This window comes from Chelonia mydas, chromosome 3 (assembly GCF_015237465.2).
Source record: "Chelonia mydas isolate rCheMyd1 chromosome 3, rCheMyd1.pri.v2, whole genome shotgun sequence".
NCBI classification, from domain to species: domain Eukaryota; kingdom Metazoa; phylum Chordata; order Testudines; family Cheloniidae; genus Chelonia; species Chelonia mydas.
The window spans coordinates 137,285,657-137,306,145 of NC_057851.1; the positions used below are offsets into that span (position 1 = coordinate 137,285,657).

Genomic DNA, 20,489 nt, shown 5'->3' on the forward strand with positions numbered 1-20,489 from the left:
GCTATCTATAGTTTTTCTCCCTAAAATTCTATTTTTCTTACTTTAATTGTTACAGCCTCACGATGACAACCTATAATAGCAAAGACTGATTACAGAACATTTACTTAAACTTTAATACAAAATTAAAATAATAGGATCAGGCTACACAAGACATGTTCCCCATTCATTCCTTCACTCATTCATTCCAAGCACTGCCAGGACAGCTGAAGGGCCCTGTCCTCAGGTCAGTGGGACTGCTTGTGTGAGTAAGAATAATTCATGAGTAAAGGATGCAAGACTGGCTGCAAATTCCTTTCAGCAACCAGAAAAAGACCTTTCATTTATTACTTATTTCATCCAAAGTCTCTGCTATCTTTTAATCCCTTTCCTTCCTCTCCAAGCCACAAAGATATGTTAAGCCTCTTCTGGAACCTGGGTATTTTTGTCTTTTAATTAGGGAATAGTCCCACTTCAAAAGATTGAGTTTTGAGGCACTGCTAAACTCTGAAAACAAATCAAAATAGAAATGCATTTCTTGGGCTTGAAATTAGGGACGGTCAATAATAGTCTTCTATTAAAACTGTGAATGGATGGGAATAAGAAACTGTAGTGCAGTGCATGCAGTCCTCAAGGCCAGACCTTTGGCTAAATTCTGGCCTTATTTACACCTCGGGTAGGATTTTGGGACTGCACATGGAGTAAGTCAGGCCAGAATTTGGCCACTGGATTTATCTCACTGTCTAATGGATCAGTAGAAATTAGTTACAAACACAGTATCTTCATACGATCATTTTGTTGACTCCCCTTCTTTCTCTCTTTTCTGCAGGTAGGATTTGGTTCTAGGTTGATAGAATAGTGCAGACATTATAGCCCCAACTGAACGTAGCAGTAGCACAGAAAAGATCACCAATTAATGACAACTGGTGTGGTGTTGGCGTTTTTATGCTAATTAGATTCCTCTTCAATAGCAATGTAACTAAGACCAGCAATCTATTTTGCACAAGCCAGTAAACAACTAAGACAGCAATAACTTTTGGACACTACCAGCCTGAGCTGTGTTTGAACCAGTGACTTACAGGTGTCTTGGTAAAGCTGTAATCTAAATAACAACACTGACATCTAGCTGCTCATACAGCCAAATAAATTAATACAAACCCTATCACGTTTAGTTTCCAGTGTCCCACATTTGTGGTTCCAAAAGCAGGCAGTTCAGTAAACAAAGACTCCTTTGCTGTGGAGGAGGAATGTAGCTTTTTTTCTGTTCTGATTTTGCAATTTCTAACCATCCTCCTTTTCTCCTTGCAGCCACCTCAGCACAACATGAAACTGCTGGTCAGAAAGGCAACTGTTACAGCTTCCCTGGTGAGCTAACATTAGTGCTGCATCAAGCCTCCGCCAGAATACTGCTGAAGGTGCAATTTGTACGCCTCTCCGCCCCTCTGAAGATTGAATATATTACACTGCCACTGCAATCCACTCAGCCTCCTCCCCCTCCAATTCAGGGTCTTGGATCAGCATCTGTTCTCAAAACAAGAAGGTTTCAGAAATGGCAGCAATACTAAGTTACTAGGCTAGCAGCATCATTTCGATTCAATTCAGATTACTGATGCAACAAGCCAATGACATTAAACAATGTGTGTTTAGCTTCTAAACGTCTTTTAGAGACAATGACAGTTTGATTGACCCATTATTATTGAACTAGTTTTTAATGAAATGCTACTACTGTACCGTTATGTCTGTAACATATGCAGCTCCAAGTGATTAATTATACCCTGGAAGAACCTAATAACAGACTTACCATAATGTACCTTAACAAGGTAACTATTAATTTATTCCTCCTAATTCTCAAAGTAGAGATGGTGTAATGTACTCTCCATTTCAGAGAGCGTTGCAATAATTTTCTTATTTTTTTTTCTTTCCCTCCTCCCCCCCCGCCTTTCTCTGGCTCCACTAATGGTAAGAGCACATCATAACTTAATTAGCTGACACTGATTTGTAATCTACACACTTCTTCTTAACTGGCATTTTTTCACAGCACCAACACTAATCGTCTGTTTTGCATAACTAACAGCTTTTGAAAAAGAGAGACCTTTAGAAAAAGCTGTAGCTTTTAAAGAGATCGGGGGGGGGGGGGAGGAACGACGGACGACACACACCGTGCTCTTGCGTCACTGGCAGCCAAGTCGATAACTGCCCTCAGATCCATAGGGAATGCTTAATATTCTAGGCATTAGAATTAAACAGGAACGCTGGGCTGCCTCACTTTGTGTAAAAAGTAAAAACCCAGGAACTTTCTTTACACTTTTGATGCCATCCATTCACGCTTGGTCCAGTCCTAAGGAGGAGGATGTTGGTGGACTGAGCAGTGTGAATTCATAATTCCCAGAAGATCACATCACAGGAGCTTATATTTTTACTACTTTGTCAAAATATCTGTTACAAAAATTTTAATTTTTACAACGGTCTCTTTAAGAAACAAGAAGGATGAGCCCGGATAGGGCTAAATGTTCAAAGATAGGAGAGCTGGTCGGAAAATTTTCCACCATCACGTATTTCTGTAGGAATATGCTGATTCATCAAAAGCAAACTGTTTTGCAGAAATTTAGTCATTTAGACAAAAAAAATCATTTGGAAAGAAAACTGCTTCAAAATTCTTAGCATAGAGAGCAATTAGGGTTCTTCCTGGGTAAGACCATTGTTGATGGCTTTCTCCAGCATTCTAACCAAGAAATACTGATCAAAAACAGGTTTCAGAGTAACAGCCGTGTTAGTCTGTATTTGCAAAAAGAAAAGGAGTACTTGTGGCACCTTAGAGACTAACCAATTTATTTGAGCATAAGCTTTCGTGAGCTACAGCTCACTTCATCGGATGCATACTGTGGAAAGTATGTGTTTGTGTTTGGGCTGGCAATAGCTTATCTAAAGTGATCACTCTCCTTACAATGTGTATGATAATCCAGCTGGGCCTGGATTTGTGCTGGAAATGGCCCAACTGGATTATCATACACATTGTAAGGAGAGTGATCACTTTAGATAAGCTATTGCCAGCAGGAGAGTAGGGTGGGGGGAGGTATTTTTTCATGCTTTGTGTGTATAAAAGATCTTCTACACTTTCCACAGTATGCATCCGATGAAGTGAGCTGTAGCTCACGAAAGCTTATGCTCAAATAAATTGGTTAGTCTCTAAGGTGCCACAAGTACTCCTTTTCTTTTTGATCAAAAACAGAATTTCACCAGCTGCTTCTAACTGCTGAGGAAAGCTCGTGCATGGTGATGGAAACTTTCAAATCGATCAAACTTAACACAAACCCATTTAACCTTTCACTAATTTTAATACACTTGCATAAGACCTCAAGGCACATTACACATTATTACTACTGAGCAATGAAGATGTACTATAAAATGGAACTGAAAGTATCCATTCACTTAGCTGACATTTCTGAATACTAGCCACTTGGTTTATAGCATTGCTCAGTTAATGTTCCTTTCTGAAACCAAAGTGGCTCTTTGCCCAGGCTCTGAAAGGCTAGGAGATGATAGTGGCCGGGGTAGAAGTAGGGAACTATTAGGAGTGCAGTCACTAGGACATTAAATTTATTAACATACGTACCAAAGGAAGAGAGGAGCAAAAATGTGGTCCTTGAGGATATATAATTAATATCTAAATAATAACAATACAGCCTTAATGCATGAAGTTCATTATAAACATTTAATCTAAAATTCTAGCCCTAACAAGATAATTAATTGGGACCATCATCTGGGATCTCAGATATTCATCAGAGCTGGTCAAAATTATTCCACTGAAATTGTTTTTAATTAAAAATGATTTTCCACTACATAGAAAGTTTCATAAGAAAAAAATTATTATTGTTGAAAATTTTCAGGTTTTCCATTTCCATGGAAACCCCGCAATGTGATTTTTTTTAAAAAAAGGTTTAAACTAAAACTTCTGTTGCTGAAAACTAAAAATTGCTGTACAAAAATTTAAAAAAATAAATACAACCTTTTAAAGAAATAATTTTAAAAATATCCCAAACAGTCCTATTAGATATCCCTACTTGTTTAGGAATGAGGTCTTTTCATGTGCTCCTCACTGTGTCAGTACTGCCAACCCCACGCATTCAAAAATCATGAATCATGTGTTCCAAAATCCCGAGATTGGCTTAAAAATCATGAGGTTTTAAAAATAAAACATTATGGGGGAGGTTGCTCTCTGGACATTTTTTAATACCACAGGCTCATTCCCACCACACTAGTGACATCTATTTGGGATGCTTTTACCATACATTTTTTTAAAATGGGGACTGTAAACTAATGAGTCGGAAAATAGGTTGCAAAATGCCAGACCTACGTATTCCATTGTTACCAGTAAAAAAAAAAAAATTGCAATTATTTTAGGCAATCTTAAAATTATTTTCAAGTCAAGTTTCAGGTCTACAGAGCTCTGCTTTTAACTGCTGAAGCATAATAACGACAACTGGCTCAGCAGACGGTTGTGTGTCATTTGCAGAATTATATGCACCATGTTGTCTGGTTAATTTGCACATGAAGGTGTTGCTGGTTGGCACAGGACAATCTGTTCAGGAACAATTACTTCCTATTTTGCCACTTATGTTGGTGGTAGCTGCACCCAAGGTACTTAAAATATCAGGTATTTGGTTCCATCTAAAGTCATATGTCACGATGCTCAGGTTAAAACTAGATCTGCACAGAAGATTTCTATTGCAGATACATTTGCCTTTGCAAAGCCCAGGGATGTTTTGGGGGAAAATTAATAGGGTGAAATCAGCCATTTCCTCCCCCCAGAACATAACTCTCAGGTAAAATGCTGCATCTTCAGGAACGATGAATGTAATGATGCTTCATTGTTTGAGAAACCCACATGCCCCCAGAGAATTTCTGTCAGAAGCCCACAAGACAGGCTAGTGGAGCAGTCTTTATTTAAGCTCTAATGAAAGAGGTGGAAAAGAGGAGCTGAAAAAACACCAAGACAAAAGATGCTTTTATTAGAGGTTGAGATGAATCTGAATCAAAATGTGCTCACAGTTATATTTTCTTTTAGAACTGGGAAAAATGCCAGCAAGAATAGCATGATTCCACCTTCCACTGCCAATATAATTCCTATTCTTATCAGACAAAGCTAAAAAAAATTGCCCAGTTATTTCATTAGGAGAAGCAGCTAATTTACAGGCACAGTAATTGTTCCCCCACAAAAGCGTATAATGAGCTTTAAACTCACAAAATTAGGGTCTGTTCTTCTAGTGATTATGCTTAATTTACAAAGGAATTACTGTCCCCCCCCTTAAATTTACCTTTATAATAGCTACACTGACAAAATAAACTTCATCAGCTCTGAAGATGTCCTTACAGTCTGCCAGGTCAATAATACTTATTTTAAAAAGTCTATACATATACACGTCTGCATGAATATGTTTTATTAGATAAGATTATAACAGTTCCAGAGTAGGTATTATGGGTTAGCAAATCAATAATGCCAATCTAAAAATTCAATCTCATATGTAATTGCTTATTTAGATACTCTGGTGATAGGGTCTATAGAAAAACCTTAAGATAAGCACATTTTTAAATAGTCACTATAGTTCAACTGATAAACCATTAAACTGATATTTGCAGATTTGTGTGCCTAAACACTGGGCACTTACTTAAATGATGATTGGGCTACTTTTCTCGGTGCGTAAGAATTAATGGAAATGGGAATTGCAAGTGCCCACCTCCTCTAAAAATGACGTTGTTTATTTAGGTGCCTAAATACAGAACTAGGTGCCTTTATTGAAGTCATTCTGTGCCTTCAGTTCCACTAAAGTAATGGGAAATGGTGGCCATTTTGAATAGGGAAAAAATTGTAACACTTATGCCAACAATTTATCATGAGAAACTAATAAAACTCACCAAATATTGCAAGACTCATGATAAAAATCTTAAGAGTTGTCAAGTTTGAGGTAATGAATGCTGGGTTCATATATTTGAAATTTCTCTTTAGTTCAGGAGTTCTCAGAGTCATGGCAAATTTGCCTATTTTATTCTAGTGTTGGGACTTGGTCCTAGTGATTGTTTCAATATATAAGAGAATGGCAGCACCTAGATTTTAAGCCCAAAAGGGACTTCTGTGATGATCACCCTAAACCTAGGAGCCGGACATGCTGGCTGCTTCCTGGGAGCCGCATTGCGTGAGGTTAGCAGGGAGCCTGCCAGGTCCGCTACGCAGAGCTGCCAACCGGACAGTCAACAGCCCAGTCAGCATCGGGATCCCTTATCGACCAGGTGTTCCGGTCGAAAACTGGACCCCTTGTCACCCTACTGTGATCATTCAGCCTGACTTCCTGTAAAACACAGGCCAAACAATTATAGAGATAAAACACAGTTAAAAAGTTACGTGTTAGAAATGCCAAAAAGTAGAGGAAAATGATGCAGTGAAGTGCACCAAGTCTGGCAGTCTACTGTAGTTATGTGTTTGGAATTGGAGCAGCAGTTCCTCCGGTCAAAAAACAGATTAAGCAGCATTTTTAATACATCATTGCCATCTACTGGACACTGTAGAGAACACAGTTCAAAAACCTGGAGCTTAAAAAATAAGGATAAACTGAACAGCAATCTGGTGTTCAGACCTACTGGAAAGAGTGGTTGTGCTTCCCCTCCATCCCTTCTAACCGTCCCTGCCACTCTCACATTCTCGGACAGCCCTCTCAAAATCTGAAGAAAGCTCTGTAAAATACACTTTCAGGCTGAGCCCAGCAGAAGTGTGTAAGAGCTGCCTGGAGCCGTTTTCCACGTTATTCCAGAGTCATCAGCTGTCTAAATCTGAACCTGAACAGCGGAGTGGTGAAGCAAAGGCTGATGCATGGCTAGGAAACCATGTGAATCTTCAAGCAGCAAGAAGCTGGGTGAACCCTTTGGATTGTATTCCTGACTAAAAGCTATGTGAGCTTCCTCGAACTGTCTTATCACGTCTCCTCCAGCTTGGAGTCAGTGGTGCATTCCAGACACAAAAATAGAACCCCTAGTAGACAGAGGAACTTTGCCAAATGAAGGAAGTTGACAATGACAATGGTGTGATCTGATGTTAAAAAAATCCTACTTAGAGGTAACTACCTAATTTCCAACTAGGGTGCCAATATATACTGGTCATTTAGGCCCCAATCCTACAAAATTTAACCATGTGAGCAACTTTATGCATAAGATTAGCCCCACTAATTCAAGAGGACTATCACCAGCGCGAAGAAACTCCACACCTGAGTGTTTGCAGGATCAGGGCCAATATTTATTGAGCAGACATGAATCATTACAAATAAACTAGCTAGTAAGCAGTGAACACAAAATGGGCTTACTAATACACAAACAATGATATTCAAGAAAATACAGATGCTTTACACGCAGCAGCATTTGGACACTGTAAATTATTTAAAAAGAAAAGGAGTACTTGTGGCACCTTAGAGACTAACCAGTGCCACAAGTACTTCTTTTCTTTTTGCGAATACAGACTAACACGGCTGCTACTCTGAAACCTAAATTATTTAACTTGTTCAATACACAGGGCTGGCTAATGCGTGAACTTGCATGACTGCAAGAAACCTTTGCTAGCAATCCCCCTATAGCCACCCGAATGAAGATGGGAAAGAGATGGGGCCGTAGTTCTCCCCCCACACCACCATACGAAGCCAGCAGAGCATTTCGTACTGCAACCTTCTAAAGAGTGTAACAGTGGGTATGCTACCTCTGCATGCTGAAGAGCTCCAGGAGTCATTGTGACTCCCTGAAGTTCAGTTCCTCCCAGTGAATGTCCTGAGTCATAGGAGCTCCTTGCTGCTTCTTACCCTACAGCGTGGACTAGTGGATAGAACACTGGAATGTCACTAGGTTATGTTCCTGGCTCTGTTACTGGTCTGCTGTGGATAACCTTGGGCAAGTCACTTCACTGCTCTGTTTCTCCGTCTGCAAAATGGTGATAATGATACTGAGATCTACTGATGAAAAGTGCTATTAAGCTTATGGAAAGGATGATATGATGGGATAACCTAATTTTGACAATTAATTGATCTTCAACTATTAGCGATAGATATGCCCAATGGCCTGTGATGGGATGTTAGATGGGGTGGGATCTGAGTTACTACAGAGAATTCTTTCCTTGGTGGCTGGCTGGTGAGTCTTGCCCACGTGCTCAGGGTTTAGCTGATCGCCATATTTGGGGTCGGGAAGGAATTTTCCTCCAGGGCAGATTGGCAAGGCCCTGGGGGGGTTTCACCTTCCTCTGTGGCGTGGGGCACGGGTCACTTGCTGGAGGATTCTCTTCACCTCGAAGTCTTTAAACCACGATTTGAGGACTTCAATAGCTCAGACATAGGTTAGAGGTTTGTTACAGAAGTGGGTGGGGGAGATTCTGTGGCCTGCGTTGTGCAGGAGGTCAGACTAGATGATCATAATGGTCCCTTCTGACCTTAAAGTCTATGATTCTATGATCCTATGTATTATTGTTATTAAGCTACAGAATCCTCACTACCAATTTGAATGACAATGTCCCAGAACTAGGTGTTTTAAACACATCTTTAATATGTTTCTTTGGGAATACAATCCTGCTCTGAACTATGAATGCCCTTCTTAAATATGTTCATCTCTGGCAATTTTATTAATGTTTTTCCTGTCAATTTTCTTCTCTTATTTACTAACGGCCTCTTTAGTACTGCCATTCAGAGTTAGCGCTTGTAGTCCTAGCCACATCATGACACTCTCCTGTAGAGTTCAATACTGGCCTTTTTCCAGAAATAATGTGCCAAATTGATAACACAAATTTACTCAAATATCCTCCATTCTTGTATGGAAAGGTCCTCAAACGCTGGATAATGTCTGGAGCGGAATGACTGAAATACGCACAGTAGACTTACTTTGTGTTCAAAAGAACAGAAAACTCTAAGACACTGAGCTACAATTAAACAACAGCACTGAGCTACACAGTCTTTCCTGGGGATTCATGCCCATCTGGGAGGAGATGATGGTACAAGGCTTACTCACCATTGGCCCTAACCAGCACTCTAATCAGGTCATTTTGGCTTTAGGGCTTGAATCCCTGGGTCTGCACAAGAGACTCTGCATGTGTGCACAGCACCTCCTGTGGTGCTCAGCACACTGCACCTGAAGAAAGAGATGTATGTACCTCTTGCATTGGAGCATTACTAGGATACTGATTAATGACTGCAGGAACATCATTAACCAATTAGATTGGGGAAAAATCCTACCACAGGTTTATAGAGTTCCCAGTAGTGATTGTTCTTGGTTTATAAATCTGGGTATGAACACTCCCACTGTGTAATCCCCAGCAATGACCTATCCCCCCGCTGCAGCAAGATGCAAACATGTCACAGCATAGTACTCTCTATCACTACAGAGTAGTAGTGTCTGTATGTGACTCTACAGCTCCAGACACATAGGTCAGTCACTGTGTTCTGGACTGTGCTAACAGCCTGTTTTGACTCTGTCAAGCAATAGGTCACCAGAAGCCATACGGTCACAGCGAGTGTGTGGGCATTTTGAGGGCATTCAGGCTTAAGAAATGCCAGTTTCTCAGTATGAACCCCATGGCAATATGCCTGGAGGATCACTGCAGGAATGTAATTTGCATTTTGTTGCAGCCACACGAAATACAATTTTTAAAAGTAGAACATTTTATTTAAATTGTAAGTTGAATTTTTAGTTTCCTCTGCAATATATAAAGTCAGTTTCAGTTTAAAAATACCTTATGGTATTATTGCTAGACTATGCATACAGGATTAAGGACCTGTCAGCATGATCACTGCAAACTATGTTCTGGAGTATATATATTCAAGGACGTTTACAAGAGGGACTGGAAAGCTTTCAGCATCGATCCTGCAAGCTGGGAAGATGCAGCCAGCAACTGGGCACACTGGAGGGCTGCGCTGCACCAGGGAGCGAAAGAGGGTTGAGAGTGAAGAAGAAAGTGCAGCAAGCCTTAAGAGCTAGTAGCGCCCTGGCTTCATCTTCTGGCCCAGGGCCTTACACCTACACTATTTGTGGCAAGAATTGTCACTTAAGAATTGGACTTTTTAGCTACTTGCGATGCTTCAGCGTGACACATTGAGCTGCTTTGGCGCTTACACCACGGTCTTTTGAGACAGACAGTTGCCATGACATAGGTCATATATGTTGGTTGCAGGTTGTAACTTTTATGTAACAAGCATTTTCAGCTTGGAAGACATGTTTAAGTGGTTATTTTTCAAAGACTTAAGAAGAATAGATAGCTCAGGGAAAGCATCATGGGAAATAGTAATTCACCCATAGGTTGCTGATTAGAATCCAGCCCGGTTTGGCAGTGATCGATAGGTATCGTTATCATCCAGTTGCTGTCTATATGCAATATTCTTGGTAGTCTCCACACTGTTCCAAGCAGACAAGTATCCAACATTGCACAAACCACCATCACAGTTGGCACTAATTGGAAACTTTGTTGCCAGTGTCTGCAGATAGGCCAAGGAATGAAAGTCACAAAGACCAAAACATCCTCTTACTCCTAGCTGTGGCCCTTCCAGGTCACTGTTCTTGAAGCATATTGTTACAGCAATGGGGGACAGAGCCTGCACTGGCGTTGCCCATGATGTACCTGCTCTGCGGATAAACAGGGCATTTTTCTATAGGCCTCTCTACGTGCCTTTCATCAGCACCAAATTCATCCTCTTCCCTCTCTCCCTCAGAAATGTGGAGATTTTGTTTGTTGAGTAATATAAAAATGGAGGAAAAATTGCTGTTCTCTATTTGGGATGAGATTTAGTATTCATACAACTCAGAAACAATTTTAATGTTGGCAGGACACCAGATCATAAGGAAACATTCAAAACAATGCTAGACATGATTTCTAAAAGCCAAAAGCTTGTCAAATTCCATGGCTTTATACTTTCAAAAGGCTTTGATCACTTCCCTGAAGTTCTCACCAAAAAATAAAAAATAAAACAAAATAATCATCTGGTCTGAGACTTAGGAATTGAAATTTTCAGAACAAAAGTGTTTAGTTCCTGATCTTCTTCTTCTTCTTTAAGAAAGCTGAGTGAAACTGAGAGCTTAAAATGGAAGAATGGTTGGAACCTTAACTGTAGGGTCAAAACTGGCTGCATAATAGGACACCTTGGAAACCATCTATATAATACTGTAGCACTGAAAAAATTGATAAGGTATATATGTGTTTCATATACATACAGTATGCCAGTAGTGAATTTGGCCCTTAGAGACACCATCCAAATGTCAACTGTCAACAGAAAATGCTCTGGTGGGGGGACGGATTATAATTGAAATCCAGTTTATTTCACAGCTCTACTGTCAGAGTGGCTTTGTACAGATTTGGGGAAAATACCGTATAATTTTATACTCATGTCTGTGAAATATAATTAATTCATTTAAACGACAGTAGTTGGCAATGGGATTGAGGCCATATTTATTAAAGGTGCACTTCATTTTTAAAAAACCCATTAAATGTATTTCTGTAGGTTGAAAGACCCAAACAACAAAGAGAAGAGGGGGCAGTATTCTGTTTTTATTTATTTCAGCTTGCCTGAAGTAGCAAAGGGTAGACTTTGTTCTACTATGACACTCCGGAATGCAGAATTCTTTGACATCACTGTTACTACCAGAAGGCCTCTGGAGCATGGAGCCCACCCACAGGTGTGGAAATAAGTAGCAGTTCAAAGGAAGGAGCTGAGAACACATTGTCTAAAGACCTTACCTCTTTCAATGCAGCCATAGCCATAAAACAGCAGCACTTGCTCTCCTAGAGCTGGCAACAGGGGACGCCATCCACCACAAGAATTCTGTTTCAGGTCTCATTCTCCCAGCCCCTCCCTCAAACCACACCCACCTTCAACCCTGCCAGTGGGATTGGGGAAGCCAATTACATGATTATGAAACACATTGCAAAAAACCATGCTATATAACAGACAAAAAGCAGTGTACCTCAGCCCCTACGGGTTCCACAATGCAGCAGTGCTCACTATTTTCTCTAGCACGGTTGTGAGCTATAGCTCTCTAATGAGAGCTTACGACATAAAGCTTCCTACTTAAGATATTTTTATTCACAGCAATTATTCAAGGGGGGGACAATCCTGTAAATAACAGCAGGTAAAAAAATCCATTTGACTACAGTTAGGCAATCCAATATCCACAAAACATGAGTGCCATTTAAGAATACATAAGAACATACAGTTTGCCTAGGGCAGTGGCTCTCAACCTTTCCAGATGACTGTACCCCTTTCAGGAGTGTGATTTGTCTTGTGTACCCCAAGTTTCACTTCACTTAAAAACTGCTCACTTACAAAATCAGACATAAAAATACAAAAGTGTCACAGCACACTATTACTGAAAAATTGTTTACTTTCTGTTTTTTACCATATAATTATAAATCAATTGGAATATAAATATTGTTCTTACATTTCAGTGTATAGTATATAGGGCAAGATAAACAAGTCATTGGCTGTATGAAATTTTAGTTTGTACTGACTTTGCTAGGGCTTTTTACGTAGCCTGTTGTAAAAGTAGGCAAATATCTAGATGAATTGATGTACCCCCTGGAAGACCTCTGTGTACCCCCAGGGGTACGTGTACCCATGGTTAAGAACCACTGGCCTAGGGTACTTCTAAGAGAAGAGAATCACAGCGATATAACTGAGGAAACCATTTTTAAAAAAAATCACAGAATTCCTTCTTCAGCACAAGAAACTACAATTACCTTCAGCAGCAAAGGGGTTATTAGGTCCGGAATGTGACTGAAACATATTAAAATAATGAGGGAGACAAAGATGAGCAGCTTTTTTTATTATTATTTTAATAAGTTCATAATCTAGCTGCTTTACTGAGATGAGGCCTGAATGGGGATGCACTGATCCAGTGTAATGATTTTTATGGAAGCATCCTGCTTTGGGTTTTGCTGCTATATCAGAGTGAATCCTAGTGAATCCTAGCGAGCAGACAGGAGTTCAAAATTAAGGCCTGAATTTTGATTGCCCATGTAAGGGAGAAAATACACAGCTACTGGAAGGGAAAAAATATATAATTATTTCCACTGAAATTCAATATTTAATGTAACCAATTACGATGAAAACAATATTGACAGTGCACTTGGGAAAATGTAAAGCCATATTCCTGATCATGTTGCTTTTATGCTGTTTTGAGAATGAAGAGTACTGGGGCAGCAGGGCCTATTATTTATTATTGTTGTCATTATTTATTATTTGCATTACCATAGTGCCTAGGAGCCTAGTCATGGACCAGGACCCCACTGTGCTAAGCGCTTCGCAAACATGGAACAAAAAGATGGTCCCAAATTAAGATCTCATACTGATCAAAGATAGAATAGCTAAGGTATATAGAGCATGAAGTTGTACCATTAAAGCAAAGATGGTCACAGCTTTCCATTGATTCCAGTAATGCCAAGTTGCCCTCAGGCAAGATGGTGATATCCCGTACTGTAAAGAGACTAGGAAGCACTGTGAGGAGCAGGGAGTGGACGAACACAATTTGCCATCTCTGCTAAGGGCATCCTAGTGCCTCAATCCAGAATAATGGGAAACAGTAGCCGCTTTGAGGAGACCAGCTTAACTCATGAGTAAGGCTAAGTTTTTATCATGGATATTTTTAGTAAAAGTCATGGACAGGTTATGAGCCATAAACAAAAATTCACGGAAGCCCGTGACCTGACCCTGACTTTCACTAAAAATATCCCTGACAAAATGGGGAGGCAGGTTCAGCACCCACTGCTGCTGAGGCTCTGGGGTCCCCCACCACTGCGGTGAGTGGGAGTTCTGGGGTCCCCCCTGTGCAGTGGCTGAGCAGCTCTGAGAGAGCCCTGCCGTGGACAGCAGCAGGGAGCTCTGGGGGGGTCCCCACCACCTGCGGCAAGTGGAAGCTCCGAGGTCCTCCCGCCCGTGGGGGCTGAGCTGCTGTGGGGTCCCCCCTCCACAGCTGGGAGCTGCAGGGGCATTCCCCAACATGGCTGGGCAGCTGAAGAGGGTCCCCCTGCCACCTGTTGCAGCTGGGCAGCTGTGGGGTCCCCCCTACCAGGGCAGGGTTTGGGAGCTGTGGGGAGGCTGGCTGGGAGCTCCAACCCCAAGCAGAAAATGTCATGGAGGACAATGGAAGTCACAGATTCCGTGACTTCCCTGACCTCTGTGACATAATCGTAGCCTTATTTATGAATGTAAAAAAATTGCTTGAGCGTCTCTTTCATTACAAATTAAGCATTGGATTGGATTAGCTGCCAAGGATTTACTGTAATTTGAGCTACTGCGTCCCCATTGCATTACTAGTTTGAGCATTAGCATCACTTGAGCAGTCAAGTTTCAACTTGTCACAATATAGCTGCCCTGCCCAGGGGGTCCCCTGGATAAACACCCACCTCATATGGTGCTAATGCTTTTGTATGTATTGGAAAAAATTTCAGGAAGGGTTAAAGGTATGAATTTGGAACGAAAGGTTTGTTTATAGGCGGCGAAAGGCCGGAGGGGGAGGAAAGGAGAAAAGAACAGGTTCACTTGATGTTCCAGCTAAAAAAGAAGATAAGGAGCTGACTCCAGCCCAAGGCCATTGCACACACTATGCTACCTGCCAAGAAAGAAGGGGGGGAGTCCACCACCCTCCCCCTTCCCCCCGCCCCCTCTCCCCCCCCCGACCAGCTGTGAGAAAGGAGAGTTGCTGAACAAAATTGCAAGGGCCGTGAAAAGGAGTCAAACAACAAGGTCAACGAGGGAAAAATAACCGTCTCATGGCCCTGAAGCCGGTATGTTTTGGGAAAGCTGAGGAAGCTATGGAAGGCCGGTTTGAACTGGTACACAGAGCATGGGGAACAAAGGTCCCTGGACGAAACGCCCCCAGAAGAACCCAGGACTTAAAACCCTCCCGAGAGCTGAAGCAAGTCGGAGATCAACAGCGGACCCTGGACAATCCATGCACGGGACAGAACTCCCGTCCAACCTTCCCCCTCTTCTTCTTACGTTACACCCAGGCTTGGCCAGCCTTGCGTAGTACGTGTGTGAATATGAAAGTGGGTTAGGGCTTGGGGCACTAATGCTTTCTTCCTTCCTCTGAGTGATGTGGGGAACCCCCAGCACTCTCCACTGTCATTTTAATATTTAATAAAGGTTTATAATTTAGTCACTTGGTGTGCTCTTTCATCTCCTCCCCTAACAATCCTGCGGACTCAGCCTAATCACCTGATGCCTCAGGCAGATTGGCAACAGAAATCTGTCACAAACTCACCCACCTGAGGGTATGTCTATACTCCCAGACCAGGTACACAGACATGTGCTAGCTGGGCTCAAGCTAGCAAGCTAAAAATAGCCATATAGATGTTGCAGCTCAGGCTCTGAAGCTCACATACCTCCCGAGGCTTGTGAGCCTGAACTGCAATGTTGACACTGTTAACTCGAGTTTAACCAGTTTACATGAGCTAGAGATTTTTGCATGTGGATGGGAGACCAGTTAAGGGTAACACTCAAGTTAAAACTTGAGCTAACTGTGCTGTGAAGAGACACTTTCAGTCTCATACCATGGTATCACCTGAATAATAACTCAATGAAAGCTTTGTTGAACCTGTGTATGGCACCATAATTTTTTTACAGCTCCCCTGAAAATAATGCTTCTAAAACAAAATGCTCATAACTGAGCACAACATATTTCTGAGAAAGCAATAATACCAGCAATGTCTGCAAAAGAGTACTAGGGCTATCTTCGATATTTCTTTCTCCTGGAAGAAACAAGTATAATGTACTGAAAATATATATCAGAACCTCTTTCAGTTGTGAACAAAAGTCATTACTAAACTAATGTATGTTCAAGTCAATTAGCACAAGCTTTTTCTAGGTTTTATGCAAGTAACCTATTCATCCAAAAAGGCTGACGATGTTCTGAGATAGAAGAGCTATTTATGTACCTGCCAACCCTTCTCAATCTAGGTCAGGACTTGAGATCTTGAATACTTAGTTTGGAAGCCAGGCAGCCAAAGAGAACTAGTGTGTCCGGTGGCCTCAATAAAGAATTCCCTTTATTTTCATCTGTACTCTACCATACAGATCTCTATACCAACTATTCCCTCTCTGTTACACAGACAGACAGACAGATTCACTCCTCTATACAGGGCCAGCCCACAACATTTTGGCACCTCAGGTGTGGAGCTCAAATGATGCCCCCATGCCCTCTCACTTGGGCCAAAATTTTGAAAGGTCTCAGTTCTGCCTTCTTCCTGGTCTACTCCTCTCATGGTACTGCTCCGCTACCTACCCCAATAAAGGAGAACTAACAACTTAAAATGCCTTGTTCAAAAATTTTAAGTAACACTTAACTTTCAAACGCCTGAACAGCAAATGTAACTTTTCTTCTCTGCATAGTAAACACTGGCATTTTTAACTGTTTGAATAATCAAAGTGGTGCTTTCCGTGCCTTCTTGGTTGCAAAATTTGAACTGCTTCCTGCTGAAGGTCCACAGTCTGGGCCAGCTCATGCTCTGTTGAGATGGTTGCAAGACCAACCAGCCTCTCCTGTGTCACTGTGGAGCACAGATGTGTTTTTATTAACTTCAGCTTGGAGAAGCTGGTTCTCCACTGGCAACTGTTACAGGAAGTGTCAGAAATATGCCCAGAGCAACAAAAGCATTTGGAAAGAGGTTGGTCATCTTATTTGTGCATATATATTTCAGAACAGCCTTTGGAGTTGATCCTGCTGAAATGTATCTTGAAAGGGCTTTCAGTTCATCAGCTGAATCACTTGCATCAATATTGCGCATGTCATCAAGTGTCAACACTGTCTCTAGTGCCCTGCATTGCTGGTATAGGTCTTCTTCAGATATAGTGAGGAGTTTTGGAATATCATACAATATCCCAAATATACTGCTGTGCTCCTTGAGGTGCCTGAAACATTCTTCAACTGACTGTATTGCACAATCTAGCACCTGGCTAAAGAATTCAACTTTGAATTGTTGTTTGGGGTCTCTTATGGGATTATCCTGTGCCTCGTAATCAAAATGTCTTCTTCTTCGGTGACTCTTGTATTCTTGAATGGGTGGGAAAATAGCTGCAGTGTGAAGTTCCTCTGCCAACTTCTGTGCACTCTTCAGAACGTTTTGAAATCCCTCATCTGACCGGTAAGACTGTAGGTATGACTTTGCTTTCTCCAGTTGTTCCATTGCTCCAGATATATCAAGGTCAACACCTTGGAGTCTCTTCCTTACAACATTTATTTCAAACAGTATAGCATGCCACAACACTAAGCCACACAGAAATTTGAAGTTATGTATGTTTCTGGTGATTCCATTTCCCTCTGCCACTGTTCTCCCACAAACAGTTCCTGTCATAGCATTATCCTCCATAATGGCAACTATGGCATCATCTATCTTCCCAGTTTGGTGTTTGATAGGCTTTACCGCCTCCACTCGACTTTCCCATTGTGAGGCACTCAGTGGTTTCAGTGTCAGAGAGGATATTCCCAGATGTTGCTTCAAAATTTGCCATTGATGAGTTGATGCAGAGAAAAATGCTTTGAATTACATTAAAAAATTCAACAGCCTCACTAGAAGCTGATGCTGCATCACTGACCACCAAGTTCAATGAATGAGAACTGCATGGGACAAAAAAAGCTCAAGGGTTTAACTCTCGGATCCATGTCTGCACTCCTCTGTTCTTTCCTCTCACGTTGGCACCATTATCATAGGCCTGACCTCTCATGTCAGCGATTGCAATTCCCGTGTCTTCCAGCTTTTTAAGAAGCACATTTGTCATACCAGCTCCTGTAGTATCATCAATGTCAATAAATTCTAGAAAATGCTCTTTGACAGTCTCCACTGCAGGGACATTTTCACTAGGTTCTGTTGTTGTTACAAAACGCACCATTAAAGTCATTTGTTCCGTATGGCTGATGTCAAGTGTGCAGTCCAGAATAACATAAAAATAACATAATATTCTTGCTGACTTCAGATCTGCCACAATCTTCTGTTTGACTTTTGTTGCCAGGAACTGTATAATCTCATTTTGAATTGTTTTTCCAAGGTAGTGGTGTGTGTACATTTCTTGGGTGATGACTCTTCTTAGATGCTCCTGGAGTACAGCATCAAATTCAGCCATCAGCTCCACAATTTTAAGGACTGTTTGGCACATACAGCTGATCTAAAGTGCCACGCAGTACTGGGTTTTGGGTAGCAAGCATTCTCACAATGGCAATGAGCCTTTTTAGAACATTTTGCCAGTAAAGAGACTCTGATGCAATCTTCTCTTGATGCTGATCATCTATGGTGGCCTTTAACCTTCGTCTCATCTCAAGCTCTTTCCACCTATGGAAGGCTCTCTGATGATTTGCTGCCTTCTCATGGCATGCCAGATTTCTAGCCCGATTTTTCCAGTCCTTTGTTCCTGTAGAACCCAGTGTGGCTGGAACATTAGACTGGAAGAGTTTGCAACAAAAACAATATGCAGCATTCTGGGTTTTTGAGTACATAAGCCATGGCCTCTCCACTTTGTCACCATTGGGGATTTCACGCCAGTAATGTGTTCCATGGAAACTTCTATTTTCATTGTCTTTGGGGAACATGAAGTTTTTCCCTTGCTGTGGCCCATGCAGTACAAGGAAGTCCCTCAGGCTACTGCTCAAGTGGGTCCACAGTCCTGGATCATCTTGACTTAAGGAACTAAATTCAGCAGCAGCTGTTTCTTGCGCCTCCACCACACTCTTCTCTGATCTACACTTTTCTTCAGGAATGTGCACGGTTACATCCATTTGAGATGGAGATATGGATGCTGCAGTAGCTGCCAGCTCACCTGCACTCTGACTAACTGGAAGATCAGGCATCTCCTCACCACTCACATCCTCACTGGGGCCGGAAGGCTCACTGTGAACATTTGTGTCTATGTATCTCAGGAGAGCTCCTTCCTGCTTAGACAGAAAAGCTTCCTTTGCTTTCTTTCTTTTGCTGAGTGCTGCCTTCTTGCACTCATGACTGCTGTTCTGTGCCAGCTATAGTGGCTCTCAACACTCAGCTGAAGGGGACAAATAAGCAGGCTGGTAGCAGGGCCTGCGTGAGGGAAGATATCAGCGTCTTAAGGGCCTAACTGGTTCCTACTACTTCAGTTGATTGCCTGTTCTCCTCAAGTGGATTCAGGGAAGCAGCAGGAAACAGGAAGCTCCCTGAGAAGCTGGCGTTAATCAGTCCAGGCTCCTGGGGGTGCTAGAGAGGTACATAAGAGGCTCCTCCTCCTCTCTCTCCCTGCAGCTCCCACTGCTTTCTGTTATTCCCTCTCACCTTTTCGCCTGCCTGCCCGTTATGTTTCTTGTGCCCTTCTTCCTCCAGCACAGCACTGCACCACCTCTGTGCATCTAGAGCAGAGAGAATACATATGCACCAGCAACAGACACAATTTTCTATATTCTGGGTCCTAGTGGCGCCCCCCCACAGTCTGGCACCTGAGGCGGCCGCCTAAGTTCACCTCATGGTAAGACCAGCCCTGCCTCTATACAGTAACTTGCTTTGAATGAAGGAAAGCATCAGCTTAGCTGGGGAAGAGCCCAGCCCTTGTGAGTGTCTCATCATACCGGCATGAGTTGTACCACATCACCCTCTCCTAACAATGCTCCTGAAAAGATCCACAAAAAGCCCTTTAATATGTAGTAAGGCGGTGGCTCTCACCCTGATCTACAGCAAGACTCAATGTTATAACCGAAAAACATTCAGGACCCTCTCCCCGCCATCTAGACATACAAAAAGAAGACTATTCACAATCCCCAAGTTGAGAATGCATGCTAAAAGCAGAGCACAATTTCTCATTTGTTCCCTCTCTTTCTGCTAATCTTTAAGTCCGACTGCAAAACCTAAATCACTCTTGCACACACACACAAAAATTACGAAAATCTTTGGGAAGAAACCCATAGCTGATCCAAGAGTCAAAACCAGGTGAAAATATGCAGAAGCAGACCACAAAAGATCACAAAGCACAGGCAGTGCTAGAGACAAACACCTCTGGAAGAGATCACATTGCTACCACCTACCCATCAAAACAACAACAACAAAACATCAAAAATTAACTACTTAAATCACTGGTCTGGCACATAAATTTGAGAGACTAGAACCAGAAATAGAGGAGATTATAAACTTACAGATGTTGTCCAAGCTACGGAAAAGATGGAAGAAAGGACCACCATGACTTGAGAAGGGGACTTGAGAAGGATTGAGTTGTCTAATCAGCTGAGTGGGAATCATAAAAATCCAAAGAAAAATGCTCAAGGAGAAAACAGTGGACCTGAGAAAATAATAAAATAAAATGCAGTGAATTTTTTTAGGCATTCAAACATGCAAAATAGCATCCCTATAAAGCACTGAAAGGGCCCACCATGATGCTGGGACCACAAGAAACAGCAGATTATGTGCAGTAATTAGAAAATTCCAAACCTTTGGGGAACAGGAAAAAGTTTTACATGTCTCTGGAGAGGCTAGGGGTTGGGTGGTGGGGAAAAAGCTGATAATG

General features: G+C 41.9%; 1 protein-coding gene across 5 annotated transcripts in view; it reads right to left on the reverse strand.

The window, feature by feature from the left end:
• SMYD3 (SET and MYND domain containing 3) overlaps nucleotides 1-20,489 on the reverse strand; it is a 633,600-nt gene that overhangs the window by 269,159 nt on the left and 343,952 nt on the right. For 2 of the 5 annotated variants that reach the window (XM_043543386.1, XM_037895370.2), the window contains exon 2: nucleotides 20,122-20,264. The exons of the other annotated variants lie outside the window; for them this stretch is intronic. In XM_043543386.1, the coding sequence (XP_043399321.1) occupies nucleotides 20,122-20,166 (45 nt within the window). In that variant the 5' untranslated portion in view covers nucleotides 20,167-20,264. The remainder of the gene's footprint in view (nucleotides 1-20,121; nucleotides 20,265-20,489) is intronic. 5 annotated transcript variants of the gene reach the window in all.